The sequence below is a fragment of the Petaurus breviceps genome, unplaced genomic scaffold, assembly GCF_028583685.1.
Source record: "Petaurus breviceps papuanus isolate PSGF00001 unplaced genomic scaffold, PetGlider_PUasm1.0 428, whole genome shotgun sequence".
Classification (NCBI taxonomy): domain Eukaryota; kingdom Metazoa; phylum Chordata; class Mammalia; order Diprotodontia; family Petauridae; genus Petaurus; species Petaurus breviceps.
This window is the reverse complement of record NW_027186331.1, coordinates 2868654-2889172: the sequence shown is the minus strand read 5'-3', so window position 1 is coordinate 2889172 and position 20519 is coordinate 2868654. Positions and strand designations below refer to the sequence as shown.

The window sequence follows — 20519 nt, the reverse complement described above, 5'->3', positions numbered from 1 at the left end:
GTGGCCTCAAACCCTTACTAGCTGTGTGACATTGGGCAAGTCATTGTAACTTGCCTCTTTTTGTCTGTAAAAGACTTGGAGAAGAAAATGGCAAACCACTCCAGTATCTGCCAAGAAAACTCCAAATGGGGTCACGGAGGGTCAGACATGGCTGAAATGACTGTACAACAACACAGTGGACATGTGAGTGAATTAACTGGGAGCTGGGGAAGGGGGGCAGAGGGAAGAGGTAATGATCTCTGGAGATCAGGTCCACAGTATGAGGACAAAGATGATATTTCAGGAAATCAACAAACTCTCACATACCTGGTGATCCTTGCTGAGCAGGAGTACAGAGGCCATTCTCCCTTCTCAATGCTCCCACTGCTGGCGAAAGCAGAGTCCTCAGGAACAGAGCTAGGGAAGAAAAGAAAAACCTAAGCAGGACCAGGAGCCCCCCGCCCCCCCTTGTAGCCTCCCAATCACAACAATGAGATGCCCAACACCACCTTTTGGAGTTGGAGATCTCAGAGGGAGCTCTGGGCTGTTCCTTATGATCATACCAAATCAACTGAAAAGACCTGAGCCTTGAAGGCTTGCTATGGGCAAGGTTCTGTTCTAGGCACTGAGGCAATGGGGAGAGAAAGGACAAAGTTCCTCTGGGGTCTCAGAGACCTTTCCTTCTGGTGCAGCTGATATTCCAGAGCATGCTGCTAAAGGATGAACAGTCTTCCAGGGGGAAAAACTCCATTTTAACACTTCCTCCATCCTTGAAGACTTAGGCAATAGACAAAACATCAAGCCCTGATCTGTTGACTTTGCATTTTCCAAACTGTAAATGTGCACAAAGAAGATTCAAAATCCCCCTGGCTGCAGCTGGCACTGGTATACACCTGATATGCCTCCTACAAATATACAAAAGAGAACTATGTCCTGTTGGTGCTGGGGGAGAGGAGGGTGAAGCAGTATCAGGAAAAGCCTCCCAGAGGAGTTGGTTCTGAAAAGGGCCTCGAAGGAAAATAAGCATTCTGAGAGTCCAAGGTGATGAGAGTATATCAGGCAGGGGCTTCAGATAATGGGGAAGTGGGTGGCCTAAAGAAATACAAACGAGGAGATAAAATGCCTCGCTTAGGAGAGAGCTAGTCATTCAGGTCTTTGTATAGTCTAAAGCTCTTTCTGGGAATATGATTTTTATGAAAGAACCTCAGAATGGTGTTCTGGGTTGGTACATAGATCAGGGTCCAATGAATATGATGGGGATTAGGTCTGGATAGACTGAGGGGAGCCAGAGAGAAAGGGGCCTTGAACACCAGGCTGAGGAACTTGTACTTTGTCCCAGCGAGCTGCTAAATATCTGGGAGTACAATTATAGATTCATTCCCAGGCTTTGGTAAGGATATTTTACAAGTTCTCCAAATCCTGTCTGATGGGAAGCCAGAAGCAGGTAGATCCGTTAGAAGGCAAGAATGGCTATTGGACTGACACATGATGATGGCCTCAGCCAGAGTTGGGGCTGTGCGGATGGAAGACAGGTGCTTCTGCACCTCCACCTGGGCTCCCAGCCCCCAGAAGTTCCCTGCCTCCTACACAGTCCTTGCCTTCCACTCATCCACATCCCACACAACCTGCCGAGTCTAATTCCACCACCTCATAGCCCTCAGAGCCTGCACCTAGGTCTATGCCCTCATCACATCTCACCTGCATGTACCCACACAACAGTTTAATGGCTTTTTCTTCATAAAGATTAGGTCTGACCAGTTATCTCCCTATGTAGGAAACTCCAGTGGTTCTTTTGTTGTTCAATGGCTTCAGCTGTGCCTGACTCTTCCTGCTCTCATTTGGGGTTTTCTTGGAGAGACACTGGAGAGGCTTGCCATTTTACAGATGAGGAAACCAAGGCAAACGTAGTTAAGTGACTTGCCCAGGGTCACCCCACTATGACATGTCTGGTGCCAGACTTGACTTATGAAGATGAGTCTTCCCGACTCTAAGCCTGGCCCTCTGTTCACTGCCACCTGGACCGCCTCTAATACCCAATACAATAAACATCCCTAACATGAGACCCCCCCACCTTACCTACCGCACTGTGTTCAGGGGATCTGGCCTTCCCCCCCCCACGTGCCCACCAGCCCTGAGCCTTGGGGGCGCCCCTTCCTCAGCCCTGCCTCCGGCCTTTCCTCCACCCTTCACATCCTGAGTGGCGCAGTGCTGGGCCACCTGGGGAGCAGCAGCAGAGGGCCCAGCCTCGGGGCCTGGCATGCTCCTCCCTGGCCTGCCTTCCCTGGGCTCTCCCAAGGCTTGCGCCGCTCCCCATCCCCCCGGACTGGGGTCCGCTCACAGCCCTGATCGCCCACGCTCACCCTCCCTGCAGGTGAGCTCCAGGACACAGAGCAGTGCGGGAGGGCTGAGAGCAAGGGCATCCCCCAGGGCAGGAGGAGGGAGGGGGAGGGGAGAGCAGGAGGGAGGGGAGGGGAAGGGAGAGGGGGGAGGAAGAGGAGGACTCCTGAGCTATGACAACATGGCGCTCAATCCAAGAAGTCGAAATGGAAGGAGAGCAGAGATGAACCCTAGCGGTACCCAGAGGGCCCCCAAAAGGAAATTCACCACCAGGGAAAGGAGGCGGGGCTAGCCAGGAGAGGGCCCAGGAACTGCGCATGCCCCAGGGCAGGGCCGAGGAGGGGATGGAAGAGAATGACTGCGCAGACGCAGACCCACCACTAGGAGATGGAGCAGCTTACCTTCTCCCCAGGGGCACCTCAGGAAGGAAGAACGTAGGGAAGTATGGCGCCCGTGGTTTCTCCCCAACTGTCGCTTCCCACTCCCTCTACCTCAATCTCCACCTCCCTGTTAAAGGAGGGGGAGTTCCACAGCCCCAAGTACCATCGCCCGAGGCATCAGCGAACTACGGAAGCCTGGAGCGCGCCAGAAAAGCTTGACTTCCGGGAGGAACCATAGTCACGTGAGGCAGAGTCCCCGCCTTCCAGGAACGGCAGGGCATTCTGGGAAATGTAGTTCAGAAGAAAAGCTTGTGCTCATGCTCAAGGAAGCCTTTTTGGAGGTCCTCCGCAGTGACCGTTCCATACGCTGCGTTCTTTTCTCAGATTGATAGATCGTTACCCCTCCAGGGAATTGAGGCCCTAGTGACCTGCCACTGTGTGGCTCCTTAGTAGACAAGTGGCCTCCTTAGGGGCATAGGAAGTTATAGAACATATTTGCTTTGTGTGTGTGGCATGGTGAAGCTTAATGTGAATGCATCGGAGGTAATTGGGACCCGTAACTGCGCCCTGGCCAGTGACGAAGTGGGGGCCCCGGTCTCTTTCTGTGGCTACAACTGTCCCTGAACATGGTCTGGCCGTGCCATTTTATGAAGATGGCTTTTAGAATATGGGGAGCACGAAACGTAGAAGGAAAGACCTCCCTGTGCCTTCTGATCCACTTTTCATTTTTAAACCTTCGGAATAAGTGTCTCCTGAACTCTGAGGAAGCTCTGGGAGTGGAAGTGGGAAGGTGTTTTACGGCCAAAAGAGGTCGTAAAAAAGGTCACTTTTCTAATTAGAGAGAAGCATGTAAGGAACAATAGTGAGGTTTTTAAAAAAAAAGATGAAGCTCACATTTCAAATGTTAGCTCTTTCCTGGCTCCTGACAAAGAGAAAAGTTTGTGTGAATCCGGGAACAACCAAAAATTAAATAGGATAGGGGTGGCCAGGTAGCACAGCCAGTAAGAGCACCGGCCCCAGTGTCGGGATGACCTGGGGATCAAATCCGGGCTCAGACACTTAGTACCCACCCAGAAATAACTGACTGTGTAACTTTGAGCAAGTTACTTAACCCCAATTGCTTTAAAAAAAAATTAAATAGGATTTAATTAGAAAATCTGATTGGATTCTTGGGAGTTTTACAAATTAAAGTGAAGTAGAAATGAATTCGGAAACGGCTTTTTGAACTGGTGTGGTTTGAAATTACAAATTTTCTGTAAATTATATGAGACTCCTACTTGATTGAATCCTAATAAAGCAGACCCTAGCCCCAATATTCTAACTAACAGCAGGAGTGTCCTGATTTAACTCCACAATCTGGCTTTACTCACACTACAGGCACCCAGACTCAATCATAGGCCTCACTGAATAGCAGGCCCACTGCCCCTACCTAGTCACTGCCCCTCTCCCCAATATCCTAACTTCCTTACTGCCTCACCAGAGCAACAGGTGCATCCATGAACTCATATTTCTTACTAGAACAGCAGGTGTGTTCATGTGATGGAATGATAGCCACTGCCTCCAGACTCAATACAGCCACTGCCCCCAAATCCAATTCTCACATTTAAACTGGTGTGTCCATGGACTCAACCACAATCTCATCATTCATTTAGCTCAAAAAAGGACCACAATAACTAATTATCCATCTTGACCAACCAGGACCATAATAGATAGCCAATCAGAAAGCAGCACAACCAGGATATTTGACCACTGAACCACAGAAGGGGCTTCCCCCAAGAGAGTGCTTGGACAATAATAATAAAGAACTGACCTAGAGTAAGTTTATAATATAGAGAGTCTTATTATAATATATTATCATACATAAATGCCCCCCTTTGGGTTTTTCTGTATGCATTATAAATAATCACATGCATAGTTCCACTGAAGCTGGGACCTCTACCCTATTACCTAATCCCTTGACAAATCCTCCTGCCTTTTTCATATTCATAATTTTCACTGTGTAATCAGCATCATTACACTATAAATTTGCCTGACTTGTCTTACTGTGTTGTTCATTCTTGTTGACGCTTCTGAGTGGTGTCAGTTCTCAGTAAATGCCTTTACTTGGATTGGAGGTGGTCTGAGTCTGAGTTTCTTTGAGCTGGTCCCACTAACAAACCATGAAACTACAACATACCCATTTGTGTAAATGGATTATGTATTTGTATCTTAAGAACTGTCTTGATTCTTGCCCATAAAATAGAAATGTATTTAAGAAAACAATTGTGATGGGAATAAAATTTTATCTGGATAAATTCTTTGTGTTACTCCTGAGAATAATAAAGCAGAACTTAAATGTATTTAATAGACCAGGTTTGTGTGAGCTGTCAAAGATTTTTATAATTGCTAAATAGCATCTTTTAGAATTTGTGGTGTTCGTGAGGCAGAGCCAAGATGATGGAGTAAAAGCAAGGAATTGCTTGAGCTCTCCCCCAAACTCCTCAAAATACCGATTAAAAATGACTCTAAACAAATTATAGAGCTATAGAACCTACAGAATGATGGAGTGAAACAAGCCTCCAGCCCAAGACAGCCTGGAGGGTTGAGGGGAGATACTGCGGCCAGTGCAGTTGGTGGGCTAGCAAGTGGTGAGAATAACGAAACGGGGGTGTAATTAATAGTCTGTTTATTACAGGACTATTTCATACACAGCCAAAGATGCAAGGAGCTCAGAGTTTTTATGTCCCCCCAACAGAATCCAGACAATGGAGAAAGATCCTCCATCAAAGGAGTGTAGATAATGTAGAAGGACCCTCCCTTAGTCCTGTTCACTATTTACCCTTGCTTAAGGTTAGCTACTTATTAGGGTATTATTCTAGGACCATATCCGGAGGCATAAACAAAAAAGATTACACGCCCTCTTGCTTCTCTGCCTGGTAACCTTTGCAGGTAACTGTATAGGACAGGGGAACATGCCTTAGCGAGGTCAAGGGACCCCAAAACGGTCCCTTCATAATACATCCTCCTGCCTGTCTGCCCTGTAGCCTTTCAGATAATAATATAGGGGAGGGGAAATTTTCATTAGCAAAGCCAAGAGACTTATGAAAGTTCTCTACAGGGACAGGTCTGTCACAGCAGGCTGGGAGGAAAGCATGGTGGGCTGTGCAGGCACAGACGAGGCTGGAGTAGGCTTCAGGGCACTGAATCACTGGCATCTGTGGTGGTTTCCAGACTTCTCATCCCACAAATACCAAAGACAGCACAGAAGGTCAGTGGGGAAACTGTGGGACTTGGGTGAGAGAAGAGCATGGTCCAGTCCCAGCCCCAGGGCAGCAGAGGTGGCAACAGCAGCAGCTACTTCTGGAGCTCCCATCCACAGATGGTAGGGGACAGAGTGGTTGATACAAAACCCCTGAAGCCTGAGATAGTACACCCACATCCACACCCACCTCCACTGGAAGTAGAGTCCTACCTTGACAAAGAATTAGAAAGTCAAGTGTTTGGCTGGGAGGATGCGCAAACAGGGTAGGAAAGCATAGACTATAGACTTACTTTTGTGACAAGGAAAATCAAAGCATACAACCAGGTGAGGACAACAGAGTCAAAGCTCCTATATCAGAAGCCTCCAAAGAAGGATGTGAATTGCTCACAGGCCATGGAGGAGCTCAAAAAAGACTTTGAAAATCAAGTAAGAAAAGTAGAGGAAAAATTGGGAAGAGAAATGAAAGTGATACAGGAAAATCATGAAAACTGAATCAACAACTTGCTAAGGAGATCCAAAAAAATACTGAAGAAAATTTCACCTTAAAAAATAGACTAGGGGGTGGTTAGGTGGTGCAGTGAATAGAGCACTGGCCCTGGAGTCAGGAGAACCTGGGTTCAGATCCAGCCTCAGACACTTAACACGAAAACTAGCCATGTGACCTTGGGCAAGTCACTTAACCCCAACTGCCCTCCAAAAAGCGAAGAGAGAGAGAGAGAGAGAGAGAGAGAGAGAGAGAGAGAGAATAGACTAACCCAAATGGCAAAAGAGGTCCAAAAAGCCAATGAGGAGAAGAATACCTAAAAAGCACAATTGGCCAAATAGAAAAGGAGATCAAAAGCTTACTGAAGAAAATAATTCCTTAAAAATTACAATGAAGCAAATGGATGCCAATAGCTTTATGAGAAATCAAGAAATTATAAAAACAGAACCAAAACAATCAAAAAATAGAAGACAATTTGAAATATCTCATTGGAAAAACCACTGAGGGCAGCTAGGTGGTGCAGTGAATAGAACACCAACCTTTGAGTCAGGAGGACCTGAGTTCAAATTTGACCTCAGACACTTAACATTTACTAGCGGTGTGACCTTGGACAAGTTAGTTAACCCCAATTGCCCTGCCTTACCCCCTCCAAGAAAAAAAAAGAAAAACCACTGACCTGGAAAATAGATCCAGGAGCGCTAATTTAAAAATTATTGGACTACCTAAAAACCATGATCTAAAAAAGAGCCTAGACATCATATTTCAAGAAATTATCAAGGAAAACTTCCCTGGTATTCTTGAACCAGAAGGTAACATAGAAATTGAAAGAATTTGTGGCACTTCCATCTCATAGAGGATAACAAAATTGGTAGTAATTCTATAGAGTTTAAGTATTTTAAGTAAACTACTGATGAAGTACAACTACAGCTATAGTAAGTAAAATTGTTTTTAGCAAGTCATCTTATTTAAACAACTATGAATGCTAAATCATAAAGGAGAAACTCAGTGAAGTAAAGACTGGAGAATAATTGTCTGCAATACTATTGAAATACTATTATATATGTGTATATACACATGTGTATATGCGTATATACACACACATACACATATATAATACTATTGGAATAAGTAGGAGAATTTAGGGAGTGAAAAAAACAATATGAATATAAGAAAGGTGTGGATTTTCAGACCGCTGAAGGTGTATAACAAGGAAAAGAAGGTTTGATTATGTTGAAAAAGAGGTTTGAGAGAAGTTTTGGATTTGCTCAGATGGGAAGATTGTGTGAAACTCCACGTGTTTATTTTATTGGGAACAATAGTAATCAAAAAGTGTAGACTGATTTGGAAATAAATAGGGAAAAGTTATAGGGAGCTGGGAACACAATGTTACTAATGGGTTCTTTTTGAGATTTTAAACAATCGGTAATTATGAATCCCAGATTTGAACTAAATTACAGTGTGCTCTTAAGCACACTTCCCTATTGGGATAATTGGGGTGGATTAGAACTTAATATCAGATTGTCACTTTTAAAAACCTTTGGCAGTGCATCATCAGCTGGAAATAGTGGGGCCCCATAGTATAAACGCTTGAATAAATGTCGCTTTTGAAAACATGATATTAAATATCAGGAGTGGGGAACCTACAGCCTCGAGGCCACATGTGGCCTTGAGGCTGCAGGTACCCTATCCTTGTGCTAAGTAATTGAGATTATAAATGGAGATTCTGTGTAATACCATTTGGAAAATAGGTCCAAGTGTAACTGAATTTATTCTGTTATGATTTTAAGTGAAATGTGACTCTCCTAATAAGATGCTTATGATAGATTAGAATTTATTCTACTGTTTGGCATTATTAGAAAGTGTTGGAAAAATGTGTGGATCTGAAAATTTGTTAATTGTGTGATCTTTAAGCAAGTTACCTCAGTTTACCAATCTGTAATGTAGATAACGAAAATGCCTAACATTAATTTAATAATTCATCATATTAGAAATATTGATAAAGTACTAAATCTTTCTAAATCTGGATGCTTTTAGGCTATAAGTTAAATTGTTGTAGAATCAGTTGTTGAAAGATTGATGTAAATTGTTTGAAATTGTTTAGTTGGAAATGCAATAGAAAATAATAATGTTTTGACTGTGAATTTTTGAATAGTAAGAATCTTTTTAAGATGTTCTCTTCTGTATAGAGTTCTAAGATCTCATCAACCCTGCAGGTAGAGGGAAGTATTTTTTTTTTTTGGAGGGCAATTGGGGTTGACTTGCCCAGGGTCACACAAGAGGGAGGTATTTCAAGAATGTTAGCTTATAATAATTAGCCTGCATGTTTTGAGTTAGCCCAGAATTTAAACCAGTAAAGCCTCATTTGCCTTAGGTGATTTCTTTTGGCTTTTGGATATGTCACTTTTTGCTCATTGAGTCTTTGCTGAACTTGTTTGTGCTAATGCCTTTCCAGACTATGAAGATTGTGATTTTAAAAGCCACTTGTGGTAGTGTGAATGCTTTCCTATATAAAGGTAATTTGGCATGTGTTTGTCTAAATTAATGTCATCTGCTGTTGATGATGTCTTGTTTTATGATGCTGCAAATATTAGTATCATGTTTCTAAATTTTCTAATATTGTAATTTCTGAAAAACCAGTGAATATGGGATGCTGTTCAGGAGATTGTAGTGGTATCATTGGAGATTTTATTTTTTTTATTTGGGCACTATGAAATTCTTGGAGATTATTGTCCTAATCTAAAACCTTTGAAGCATTTAGGGTAGAATAATAATTGCTTACTTTTTGGAAAGGAAAAGGGGAGTGTTAGAGAAACCTGGTATAAATCTTCTTTGCTAATCTCCCAGCGTCAGCAAGTTATGAAGCATTATCAGCCTGTGAAAGAATTAAGGACTTGGTTTAGTTAGTGAGAGAAACAGACTTACAGAGGTTATAGGACTTCCCAGGGAGAGTCAGGGAAGTAGCTCAGATAAGCTTCTGCTGCCCAGTGCTTCCCTGGGTGGCCTTAGGAAGTTCCGCGTGATGTACCCCCTAAAAATAGCAAATGCCTCCTCACTGAAAGAACTCAAAGACAAAGAGTGTGCAGAGAAGGGTGATTATTATGGAAGGGGGTGTGGAGCTCACTAGTAACACACCCACACTGATGCAGCAACAGGAGTGAGGGTCTACAATTCTGTCCTTCCTGGCAGACTTAGGGTTAGTCAAATTCCTCTCTATTTCCCTCCATTCCCTCTAACTATGCAGATTGTATGCAGATTAATAGGCGTGGTAGTGAGGACACTTGAGACCTCTTCTAAGATCTGAGCTGTTTGCCCCACCCCCACCTTTCTAGTTCCCTCTGACCACAGTCCTAGTTCCAGGAAGGCCACCATCTTAGTAAAATAAGGGAGCTTCCCCGCAGCTATTGATTACCTTCCAATCACATTTGTGGGAGCAAAACAAGACACCATAATATCACTTCTTACATTTAGAAACAGGATCCCCCTCCCCTACTACAAGCACTCTTTGAATAAGGGGGGGGGGTTGAAAGTGTGTTTATAGTATAAAAATTATTTCCGTGATATGTAACTGTGAAAATTATGAAGTTATACTTGAAGTTCTCTGTACTAACATTGCATCTTTAGCCAATTTAGTCTTAACGGACCCTAGTTTGAGATTTGATTTTGTTTGAGGGGTTAAATGCTTTATGCCATCAGCTTTTTTTCTGAGATTCTTTTTGAATAAACTATCATCAATTCACCATCTATGTAAATTTACATTATCTAATACCTTTGTTAAATTCTGATGAGTACCCTTTACAGCAGGAAGAAAGAATGTTATGGGAAATCTCTTGTGGGATTTTGTTAAAGGCCTGATAACTTTTTATTTGCTAGCTAATTTAATTGCCACAGCTTGTGAGTCTTGATAACAACTGTATCCGGCCCGCTGTAATTAGTGAGACTTTGCTGTTTGAGGGTAAACCTTTTGGGACTTTGCATTTTCTTTTTGAACTTCAGTTTCAGCTTTGTGGTGTCCTTGAGCCAATGTTTTACCACTTCAAGAAAAATTCCAGCAGCTCAATGGGAGGGAGTCTGTAACCTGCAGCCAGTGGAGATCTGTCCCCTGGGGAAAAGGTTGTGAGAGCAACCTTGAGAAGGCTAAGGCAAAAGCCTCTTGGCGTTCCCCGTAAGAGAATTCTTCCTGCCAGTTTAATTTCTTTTTTTTTTAAAGCAATCGGGGTTACGTAACTCACTCAAGGTTACACAGCCAGTTATTATTTCTGGGTGTAGTGCTGAGTATCTGAGCCCAGATTTGACCCAGGTCATCCCAACACTGGAGCCCGGTGCTCTTCTCGCTGAACCACCTGGCTGCCCCTAAGTAATTGGGGTTAAGTAACTTGCTCAAGGTTACACAGCCAGGTGTTTCTGGGTGGGTGCTAAGTGTCTGAGCCTGGGATTCGATCTCCAGGTCTTCTCAACACTGGAGCCAGTGCTCTTACTCGCTGTGCCACCTGGCCGCCCCCTGCCAGTTTAATTTCAAACCTTAGAAAAGAACGTGATAGAGTGATGTCTTGTTTGGTTGTTCTTCCCTCTTTCTTGAACAGGTCCCTGCCCAAGCTCCATTTATTGGCTGCATTTTGGACCCTCTGGCTTAGAGTGAATGATGGTGGTAACTGTTTCTTTGGACTAGCAATGCTGAGGGTCTTCCCCTTAATTTTTTTCTTTTTTTTTTCTTTTGCTAATTAAAGGGAACATATCTTGACTCACTTCTTAAAGAGGTCCATTCACTAAAAGGGCATTACTTCACTCTAAGAAAGGGCCAGGGTCTCCCATTGCATCCTGGGTCATCTCCAGTCATCCTAATGAATATCTAGTCACTGGATCCAGACGGCTCTGGAGGAGACCGTGAGGCTGGTGAGCTTGCACAGCCTTCCCTCACTGAAATCAAAGTCAACTTCGAGTCATGTCATCATCTCCCTGACGCCACTGTCCTCTTTGAAAACAGGACAAATACAACACCTGAACAGGACCAAAGTGACATCACTATCCAGTTGAGTGTGTCTGTGAGGGATAATCTGCAGTGAAGTTTCCCCATTCTGAAAAGTCACATCTAGACCGGCTTCAGCATCCACTAGGCCTAAATTTAGAAGTCATTAGAAGACCTTACAGGAATGTGGGACTAAGAACAATGGAGACAGTGCCTCTTCAGCACAAGATGTGCCAAAGAAGGTGTTTTGAGATTTTATTAATGGGGTTCGGATTCGCACCTGCAAATGACACAGTCTTAAGAGAGGAAGGAGTTTTATTGAACATAGAAACAAGGAAGCTTAAGTTGGCATCAGCAATGCAATAATATTCCTAACACAATTAAAGCAAGCATAACTAAAATAAGAAATAAGAATAGTAAGAGGAGGGAAAGAAAACATCACCAGTTTGAGGGAGCACCAACTCTCGATCAGCATGGCTGGGGAATCCCGGGGTACAGCCTCTGAGTCCCGAATGGGAGGGTCCCAGGCAGAGCGTCCTCTCCATGGCTGAGATTCCGAAGAGGCAGTTGGAAGCAGGGGTTTTGAAGGGTGGAGAACAAAGAAGGCACACAGCCAACTGTACTCGGCAAGGCTTGCTGCTACGGGTCTCCTTTGTTCTGTATTCCATCCTGTTTTGACAGTTTGGAACAAGAACAAGCTGGTAGCCGATAAGATTAATACGTGCGCCAGGGGGAGTAGTCAGTTCCCCCTTGCGGACTTGTGTTCCTGGGAATGACTAGTTCCTGGAACTTAAGTGCGGCCAAAACACATGCAGGTATGCAAGCAAGCAAGTTTGAGGGAGTAAAAATGCTTTCAATATATGTTGGGGTTCATGGAAAGTTCAGGCAACTTAGGGACTGAGTGAACTCACTATTACTTAGAAATATTTCTAATTCAGAAGGACAAAGGTGCCTTCCTGGCCTTGCATTGGACACCCACATGTTTCTGTGTTCTTCGTCTCCAAGAGATTCCCCAGCTTAGGTTGTGGGCCAACCTCCCTACCAATGAGAGTGAGGGCCAGTTGGGAGGTTGGGTTTCTGCCTCTACCTGTTATTCTATCCCTGGCAGACACCATTTGAGCAACCAGGTTGGGGGGGCAGGGGGGAAAGAAGTCCTTTCTCATGAGAAAGAATAAAAGACCTTTTCTGATCTCAGACTCAGACTCCAAACTCTTTCATCCCACACAAGTCCAACTGTGGCTGATCAGACCAGTATGAGTTCAGGATAGTCTGCCACAGGTCAAGCACAAATAGTTCGTGTGAACATTTGGGGTGAATTCTCTAAATTTGTGCATCCTGTGGTTTTTGCGCATCCTGTGTTTCCTTTGAGCTCTTCACAGCGCCTTCTCTGAGTGGTCACGCCAAGCTGAGTAGTCCTGTGCCAGTGTCTCCCATATCACATAATCGATTCCAAAGTTCTTTGGAGAGACCTTGAGAATATCCTTGTATTGCTTCTGACCATCATGTGAACACTTGCCCTGAGTTCTCCATAAAATGGTCTTTTTGGTAAGCATATGTTTGGTATTCAAACAATGTGACCAGCCCATTGGAGCTGCGCTCTCTGCAATAGAGTCTGAATGCTTGGCAGTTTAGTTTGAGTAAGGACCTCAGTGTCTGGTCCCTTATCCTGCCTGGTGATCTTCAGAATCTTCCTCAGACAATTCAGATGGAAGCGATTCAGTCTCCTGGCCTGGCGCTGGCAGACTGTCCGGGTCTCACAGGCACACACAGTGAGGTCAGTACCACGGTTCTAGACCTTCAGTCTGGCAGTCAGCCTGATACCTCTCCTCTCCCACACTTTCCTTCGGAGCCTTCCAAACACTGAGCTGGCTCTGGCAATGTGTGTGCCAACCTCATCATCAATGTGGACATCCCATGAAAGTGCACTCACTGCCAAGGTAGGGAAACTTACCCACAGCGTTCAGAACCTCTCCACTGGTAGTAACCGATGGTTCCACGTATGGATGGTGTGGGGGTGGCTGATGGAGAGCCTGTGTTTTCTTGCTGTTCCTTGTTAGGTCAAAATGAGCACAGGCAGCAGAGAATCGATTCATACCTTGTCAAATCTCAGCTTCAGAGGCTGCATTGAGTGCACAATCATCAGCAAATAGAAGATCGTGCACCAATCCTCCCTCCACTTTGGTCTTGGCTTGTAGCCTTTTCTGAATTGACCATCAGTGCGGTAGCTGACCTGGATCCCATGCTTGCACTCAGTGAAGGAATTTGACAGAAAGGTTGAAAACATTAAGCTTAAAGGCATGGGAGCAAGCAGACAGCCACGTTTCACTATTGTCCACTATCTAGAACCTGGGCAAGCACACCATCATGAAAGTGACATACGATGCTGATGAACTTTTTTTTGTTTGTTTTTGGAGGGCAATTGGTGTTAAGTGACTTGTCCAAGGTCACACGGCTACTAAGTGGTAAGTGAGTGAGGCTGCATTTGAACTCGGGTCCTCCTGACTCCAGGGCCGGTGTTCTATTCACTGTGCCACCTAGCCACCCCATGATGAACTTCTCTGGGCAACCAAATTTTGATATGATTTTCCAAAAGCTCTCACAACTGACAGTATCAAAGGCCTTGGTCAGACCTACAAACATTGTGTACAGACCTCTGTTCTGCTCCTGGCGTTTCTCCTTGTGCTGTCAGACAGCAAACACCATATAAACTGTTCCTTGGCCCTTCCTGAAGCCACACTGGCTCTCAGGTAGATGGCCATCTTCCAGGGGAAGAATCTCTTATAAACTAAATAACCCCCCAATCAGAGGGCTTCGGTTCTCTATTATTTGTGATTCAAAAGGTAATCCAAATGATTCCTTACTATGCTAACATAGATTATTATTTTATTTAATCAAAAATCACCAATAGGGTTCCTCTTATTTCTACTTGCCCTGAATAGTGGAATTTGGTGTGTGAAGAGAAAGGAAGGGATGTAGCAACATATTTGATTTCCAGTAGCCAGTTGTATGACAGGATGTCACAGCCAGGCTTAGAAATAATCAGGGGGAGAAATGTCTTGTTTACCAAGATGGAGGTAGGTACCTTTACCTTCACATGGTCAGTCTCTCAACTTTCCCAAGGACAGACATCCACCTGTGGCAGTCCTCAGACTGCAGGGGCACATGACATTTCCCTTGAACAATGAACTAGAGGACTTATGATGAGTCAGACACTCATATATGAATTCAAGATTAGAATAGCAACAAGTTAAAAGTCCCAAGAGACATCAAGTCAAGGGGAAGAGTATCGGGCCATTTCTAGAATACAATGTCCATGTAGGAGAGTGGACCATACCTGAGCACAATGTCCTTGGTGAAAGCTATGGCCTCAGAGGGAGCTGTGACTTCAGAACTAGGGAATGGTTCAACCTTAGTTAAGGGCTGCCTTGGGCATAGTAATAATTGTTTTCTGTAAGTACTTGAAAAGGGGCAAGCTAGTAGATAATCACCAGCAGACATGGCTTGAAATGCACTCTGAATCAGAGCTGTGTAAGTTGGACAAGGGACTGTCATGCCGATTGCCACTAGGCTGGGGTCCAGAGTAACTCACCCTTGCTTAAAGGAGGCTGTCAGCCCTCATGCACCACAGCTGACCAAGTCAGAGTCGTGTGAGCTGGCTCAGTTTTGAAAGAATTCAATCAGGCCTTGTCTTTAGCCAAAGGGAGCTTTATTGACAGAAAAGCATGTGGACCTGAGACTTAGCAAAGAGCCAAACAAAGGCATTGATACAGGACAGAAAAGACCAGAAAGCTACACAGCCTGCAGGATGATGATGTAATTAATTGTAGGGTCTCTGTGGGGGTTGGAGATTTAGGGACAGGATGAGGAAGATGGATGACACAAGATAAGGGAGACAGGGGAAATTTTATGACCCAGGAGGGAGGGTTGACAAGGAAGTTTATGGTCCAGGACAAGGGGGAAGTTTACTCTAGGCTGCTCTCAGGCTCAGAAGGGCCTCCCAAGGTACTGGGAAAGCAACTCTTAATATTATTTTTAACCCTTAGGGCACCTCTGTGTCCACATCATTTCTACTAGAAAAGCAACCCTTAATATTATGCTTTAGGGCACCTTTGTATCCACTATCATTTCCCCACTCAACCACTAGGTAGGAGAATTCTTTCAGGAAAAAAGAGCAAAGGTCATTGTCTCCAGTAGTTGCTTCTTGCTGTACAGGAGTGAAGAGTCTATTTCAGGGGCCCAGAATTGATTGAGGAAGGGTGGTCAGTGTGGGGTGCAGAATGTGGTACCAGCTGAGTCCAGGGACACCAAGGGCAGGGGTTGGTGTCCTAAAATCTTCTGTAGGAGAGAAGACACAAAACAAACCAGGAGGTTAAACAAGCATGGACCAAGTAACATGATTAATAATGGGTCAGAATGCAGGAAACGAGGGAGAGGAACCACGACCCCAGGAGGAGATAGGGGGAGATATCAGGCTGGAGTGGAGGTCTTGCATCCAAGAGGCTGCCTGTAATATCCTTCGAGTGCTCAAAGGTTAAATTCCATGCAGGGTCTTCAGGGAATAGGGGAGAGCTGTGGGGAGTAAGTAACCTAGTATACTGGGCATGATGGTGACACACCCAGCAGTCATGTACCCTGCCCTGCCCCACAGAGCACCCTGTTTGAATTAAGGCATTAGACTTCTAGTCCTGAGGAAATAGGCCTAACCCTAGGCACAGAGTGGGAATCAGGAATCGGTAGGCTAAAACAAGTGGTTCAACACGGGGCCCGCAACACAGCATGGCCAGAAAGCACACAGCCAAGTCCCCACCTAAGGGGCTTTGTGAGGAGGCAAGGCCATGAAGGGACCCCTGCCCTTCTGTGGCAGAGTCTGAGATAGTGGTAGAGAGGAGCCCTGCCAGCCAGCAGCAGAGCTGAGAAGGAGGAGTTAGGTGAAATGATAGATAAGAGAGTTACTTACCCAGAGGTTGACAGTCATAAATGAGACGGGACTCCAGTGTGGTGGGAAACTGAGTCAACTTTATTCAGCTAAGAGTCCAGCATATATAGGGTAAAACTGCGCAGTCATCCTAAGCCACTGTCTTTGGGATTACACCATTGCCCTAGTTCCCATTCTCCTCATATGTGATGGCCGTGCACTCTATCCTTGTTATCAGGGTACGAGTACTGGGCAGGACGTTCCAAACCTCCCTAGAACAGGATGGAGTTGTCCTAAGGCTTCTAGTTAATACTACGTTGCTACATTATGCTACTTTCCCCTAGTGTTCTTGTTCCCAGGCCAGGAGTGCATACCACGCTTCTCACGGGGATATGAAGCCCATGCCTGTGAGCCTTCCTGGGGGATGGGGAACTGATCCAGGCCTGTTTAGCAGGGTCTTATGCTGAGAGGGCTTATTCAGCCATCAGGGTAAGAGCCCCAATGGCCGTGGTCCTCTACTGGGCTTCAATGCATAGTGCCCCTGGATCACTTTTCTGTCTGGACACACTCTACACCTTATCTCACATCTCACATCCTGCCTCAGCATTCCACCCAAATGCTTTTGGGAGAGGGACAAAGGAGCTGCCTGAGTGGGGGTGGGAAGGGGAATGAAGTGAGGCTGAAGCAGCGTCCAGAGGATGAAGAGGATGTGGAAAACGTATCTTTGTTGCACGACCATCTCAAGTGGACAGCAATAGTCTAGGAGGCCCAAATCTGACAGACAAGCTAATAGGCAGGGCCCAAACAGAGAATAGAGGAAACCAAGAGAGCCCAAGATGCTATCACTTACTTTTGACACACAGGATTATCTGATCTGGGGATTTTTTTGTTTTTGTTTTTTTGAAGGCAGTTGGGGTTCAGTAACTTGCCCAAGGTCACACGGCTAGTTGTGTGTGTGTGTGTGTGTGTGTGAGTGTCTGAGGCTGGATCCAAACTCAGGTCCTCCTGACTCCATGCCAGCCCTCTACTCACTTCGCCACCTAGCCGCCCCTGATCTTGTTATTTTCTCAGAAGTTTCCACTCTGATTCCAATTCCTTTAGGAGGATCAGATGCTATTGAGGATCCAACTTTATACATGTAAATATAAGTAACAACACTTTGCAGGCAGAGCTTTCTCCCCTTGAGTTCAATAGCTATACAAATGAAATTACTTATAAGAGACTGATTTTTACTCCAGTTATCATAAAAGACTTGGGAGGATTCATAAGTAATTAATTCCAAAACCGTGCATACCAATAAGTTGCTTATAATAAAACATGTTTGTATCATAGTATACACAGTATAAACAGGTATTATTTCCACAACAGCAACAAACTTTGAATGAAGTTGACTTTTCCATTAATACAGAAGTATTTCATAAGTTGCTGTAATGCCAAGCAAAGGTCCAGAATACAAGCACAGCAGCTCTCCATTTTATTCAGTGACAAATTAAGAACAGAGAAAATCAAAATACAGCATTCACTAAGTATAATTCAATAATTTCCAAGTGTTACTCCACCCCTGGAAAGTACATTAATTTAGTCAATCACAAAATCCCTCTTCTCAAATGGAGATTAGTTTCCAGTCATAAACAAAGTACAGAGCACAAAAAAGTCAAAAGTTTCCCACCCCTGGATCACAACTGAATTACAATTATCATTATCATCAGCCAAGCACTTTCTCAAAAGGGGCAGTGGAGAGCACAAAGGCCATCTACCCCTGAGCTACAGCAAGGTTAAGACAGCATCACAGCATTTAATACCCAAAGAGGTGTTTTTTTCATCTTGAGCCAAGGCAAGTTCTCAGCAATCTTTGTTCCTGGGGAGACAAAACTTAACAAGGCCACAAGATACATTGCCAGTGTCTTCATGAATTCATTCTCTGTCTGCAGAACAGTCTTAGTACCCCTGAAAACATCAGCAAGATCCTCTTCTAGGATTTCTGTAAATACAAGAAAATCCTTCTTCAGGGCTTCTGAACCAACAGCAAGGTTCCAGAACCTCTGCGACAACAGTACTGTCCTTCACCAGCAGACAAATCTGGCGAAACAACATCAAAACAGACAGACAAAATACCGGTATCACAGCCATGTCTCCTCAATCCTTGGCAGTTCTGGGTGGCAGCTCTCAAAAGTCCTGGGCAGCTCAAACTGGCCCTCAGCAATCCTCTCTGTGTGGGGTACAGAGACCCTACCTACCCCAAATTGACTACTTGAAGATATCTCAAGGTGAAAGCAGGTAGTTTTATTGAATCTCCGGAGAAGCCGGAGGTCCTGTCACTGGGAAGTCCAGAGAGAGAAGGCTGTCATACAGAAGCCAAAGCGGGGTTGTATAGCTGAAAACCATTCGAAAACCAAGACCCTCCCCTTCCTCATGTAATCTTTTAAATTGATTGACTGTTTTGTTAACATTCCATTATTTATCCGGTGAGGTGACAGGGGGATTTCTGGAGTTTTATTTTTTCCTTCCCCAGGTCACCAGACTGAGGCCTAAAGGCTTCTAGTATTTTGGCAAATAATACTTGAGAAACCACATGTCCTCCTACACATCTCTCTCTCTCTCTCTCTCTCTCTGCCTCCACGATGCTGCTTCCAAAAGTTCTTCTGCCTCTTTCTCTCTCTGCTTGGGCCTCTCTAAATCCATGGTACCAGCTCCTCCCAGTTCAGCCCTTTCTTTTCACGTCAACAAGTCTATCCCACAAGTGGGATTTACAAGCTCTGGGTTTTAACATTCAACCCAAAAACCAAGCCAATACAGGGGGATCTTTAAATTCCATTACTATTACAGTTGCCTCCCTTTAAGAAATTTGCACTGAAATTATTTTCCTCCAATAGAAGACATTTCTGATCTCCTTCAGTAATTAATAGAATTACAACTAGGTCCTTCAATCAGTTGTGCCAATACTCAATTATTATAACATCGCTTTAAAACACTTAAGGACCTTATTCCATACAAACATGTATCTAGTGACAGGCAGTGACTAGGCCAAATGCCCATTCACCAAGTTCTTCAATATATAAAAAAGAATATAATGGGAGGGCAAATAGCCCAGATCCTAAACAGACACTTCATTGTAGTAGCTCAGAGGCATCTCAACCTTAGGCTATGGGATAATGGTTCAACATTGTATTTGTACCTTTGTTTCCCAAACTTCTTTTCCCTTTGTTTAATTATTCCTGTATTATTCAGAAAGAATGTTCTGTTCCAGGGTTTTAAATCTTTCCCATGGCTTTGCGATTTTACCCACCTGGGGTATAGAATAACTGCACATTCAGGATGGAAAACCAGCACAATTTCACAAAACGCTGCATTGTGCTCAGTAGCTTTCACTACCACTTGCTTTGATGACAGAAATCTGCCATAAGAAGGAAAGGCAAGGACATGATTAGATTAAAACATCACGGGTCTCCAACCTCACAGCCAGACTCAGGAATAGGCAGATGGGAAACATTTCTTTTCAAAGGAACACAATGGGGAAACTGAGCCAGGATCCCATCCTAGGCTGAGGCTAGGAGTGTCCTCTCAGCTTTCCCAGACACAGACCAAATATAAGAGAAAGTAAAGTTACACCTGTAACTACATTCTCTTGAGTGCCTTGTGGCACTTCTCTCAGAAGGTAGATTATTGACTATTGATGGATTTTTATGATCCATCAGACAACTCAAAACACAGTTTGTTAAAGTCCCAAGAGCTTTTACCTCAGATGGAAAATTTCAATAATTTAAATTTTACCAGGACTCACATTTCAAATTTAAACTTGTCCTCATGCAAAAGCCAGTCATTAGAGATTATTTCTATATATCTGCAAATTCTCAGCATGCCAAGTTCCCTGTTTAGGAACTCCCTAACCCAAACAAGTTCTTTGACAATCTTATAAAGTTAGGGAGGACGGAGAGGAACCCCTGAGAGGGGACTGCCTCTTCCATCCCATAGGACACACACACACACACACACACACACACACACACACACAGAGTAATCAATTTCCAGCTTTAGGTTTTAGCATTAAAATATAGCCAAGATCTTATTATTTTCATAAACTAGCCAAAAGAAGGATGGACAGTCTTACCCAGTGCAGATGACTGCTGGCTTCTTACATCATGGGAGTTACTTCCAGGTTTTTGGGGGCAGGGGCTCAGGGCCATTTCCAGCAGGGCCTCACGGTAGCAGATGCCCCTTCC

General features: G+C 44.4%; 1 protein-coding gene across 3 annotated transcripts in view; it reads right to left on the bottom strand.

Annotated features, from left to right (window-relative positions):
- The window catches only part of LOC138171393 (zinc finger protein 665-like), a 9845-nt gene extending 4904 nt beyond the window's left edge, over nucleotides 1–4941 (bottom strand). The window contains exons 1-2 of one of the 3 annotated variants that reach the window (XM_069100866.1): nucleotides 2718–4941; nucleotides 307–396 (exon numbers count right to left, since the gene is read on the bottom strand). In XM_069100866.1, the coding sequence (XP_068956967.1) occupies nucleotides 307–342 (36 nt within the window). In that variant the 5' untranslated portion in view covers nucleotides 343–396; nucleotides 2718–4941. Of the gene's footprint in view, nucleotides 1–306; nucleotides 397–1677; nucleotides 2219–2339; nucleotides 2386–2717 lie in introns of those variants that run through there. The other 2 variants (XM_069100868.1, XM_069100867.1) reach the window with 2 other exon arrangements.
- Between the last annotated feature and the right edge of the window lie 15578 nt (nucleotides 4942–20519).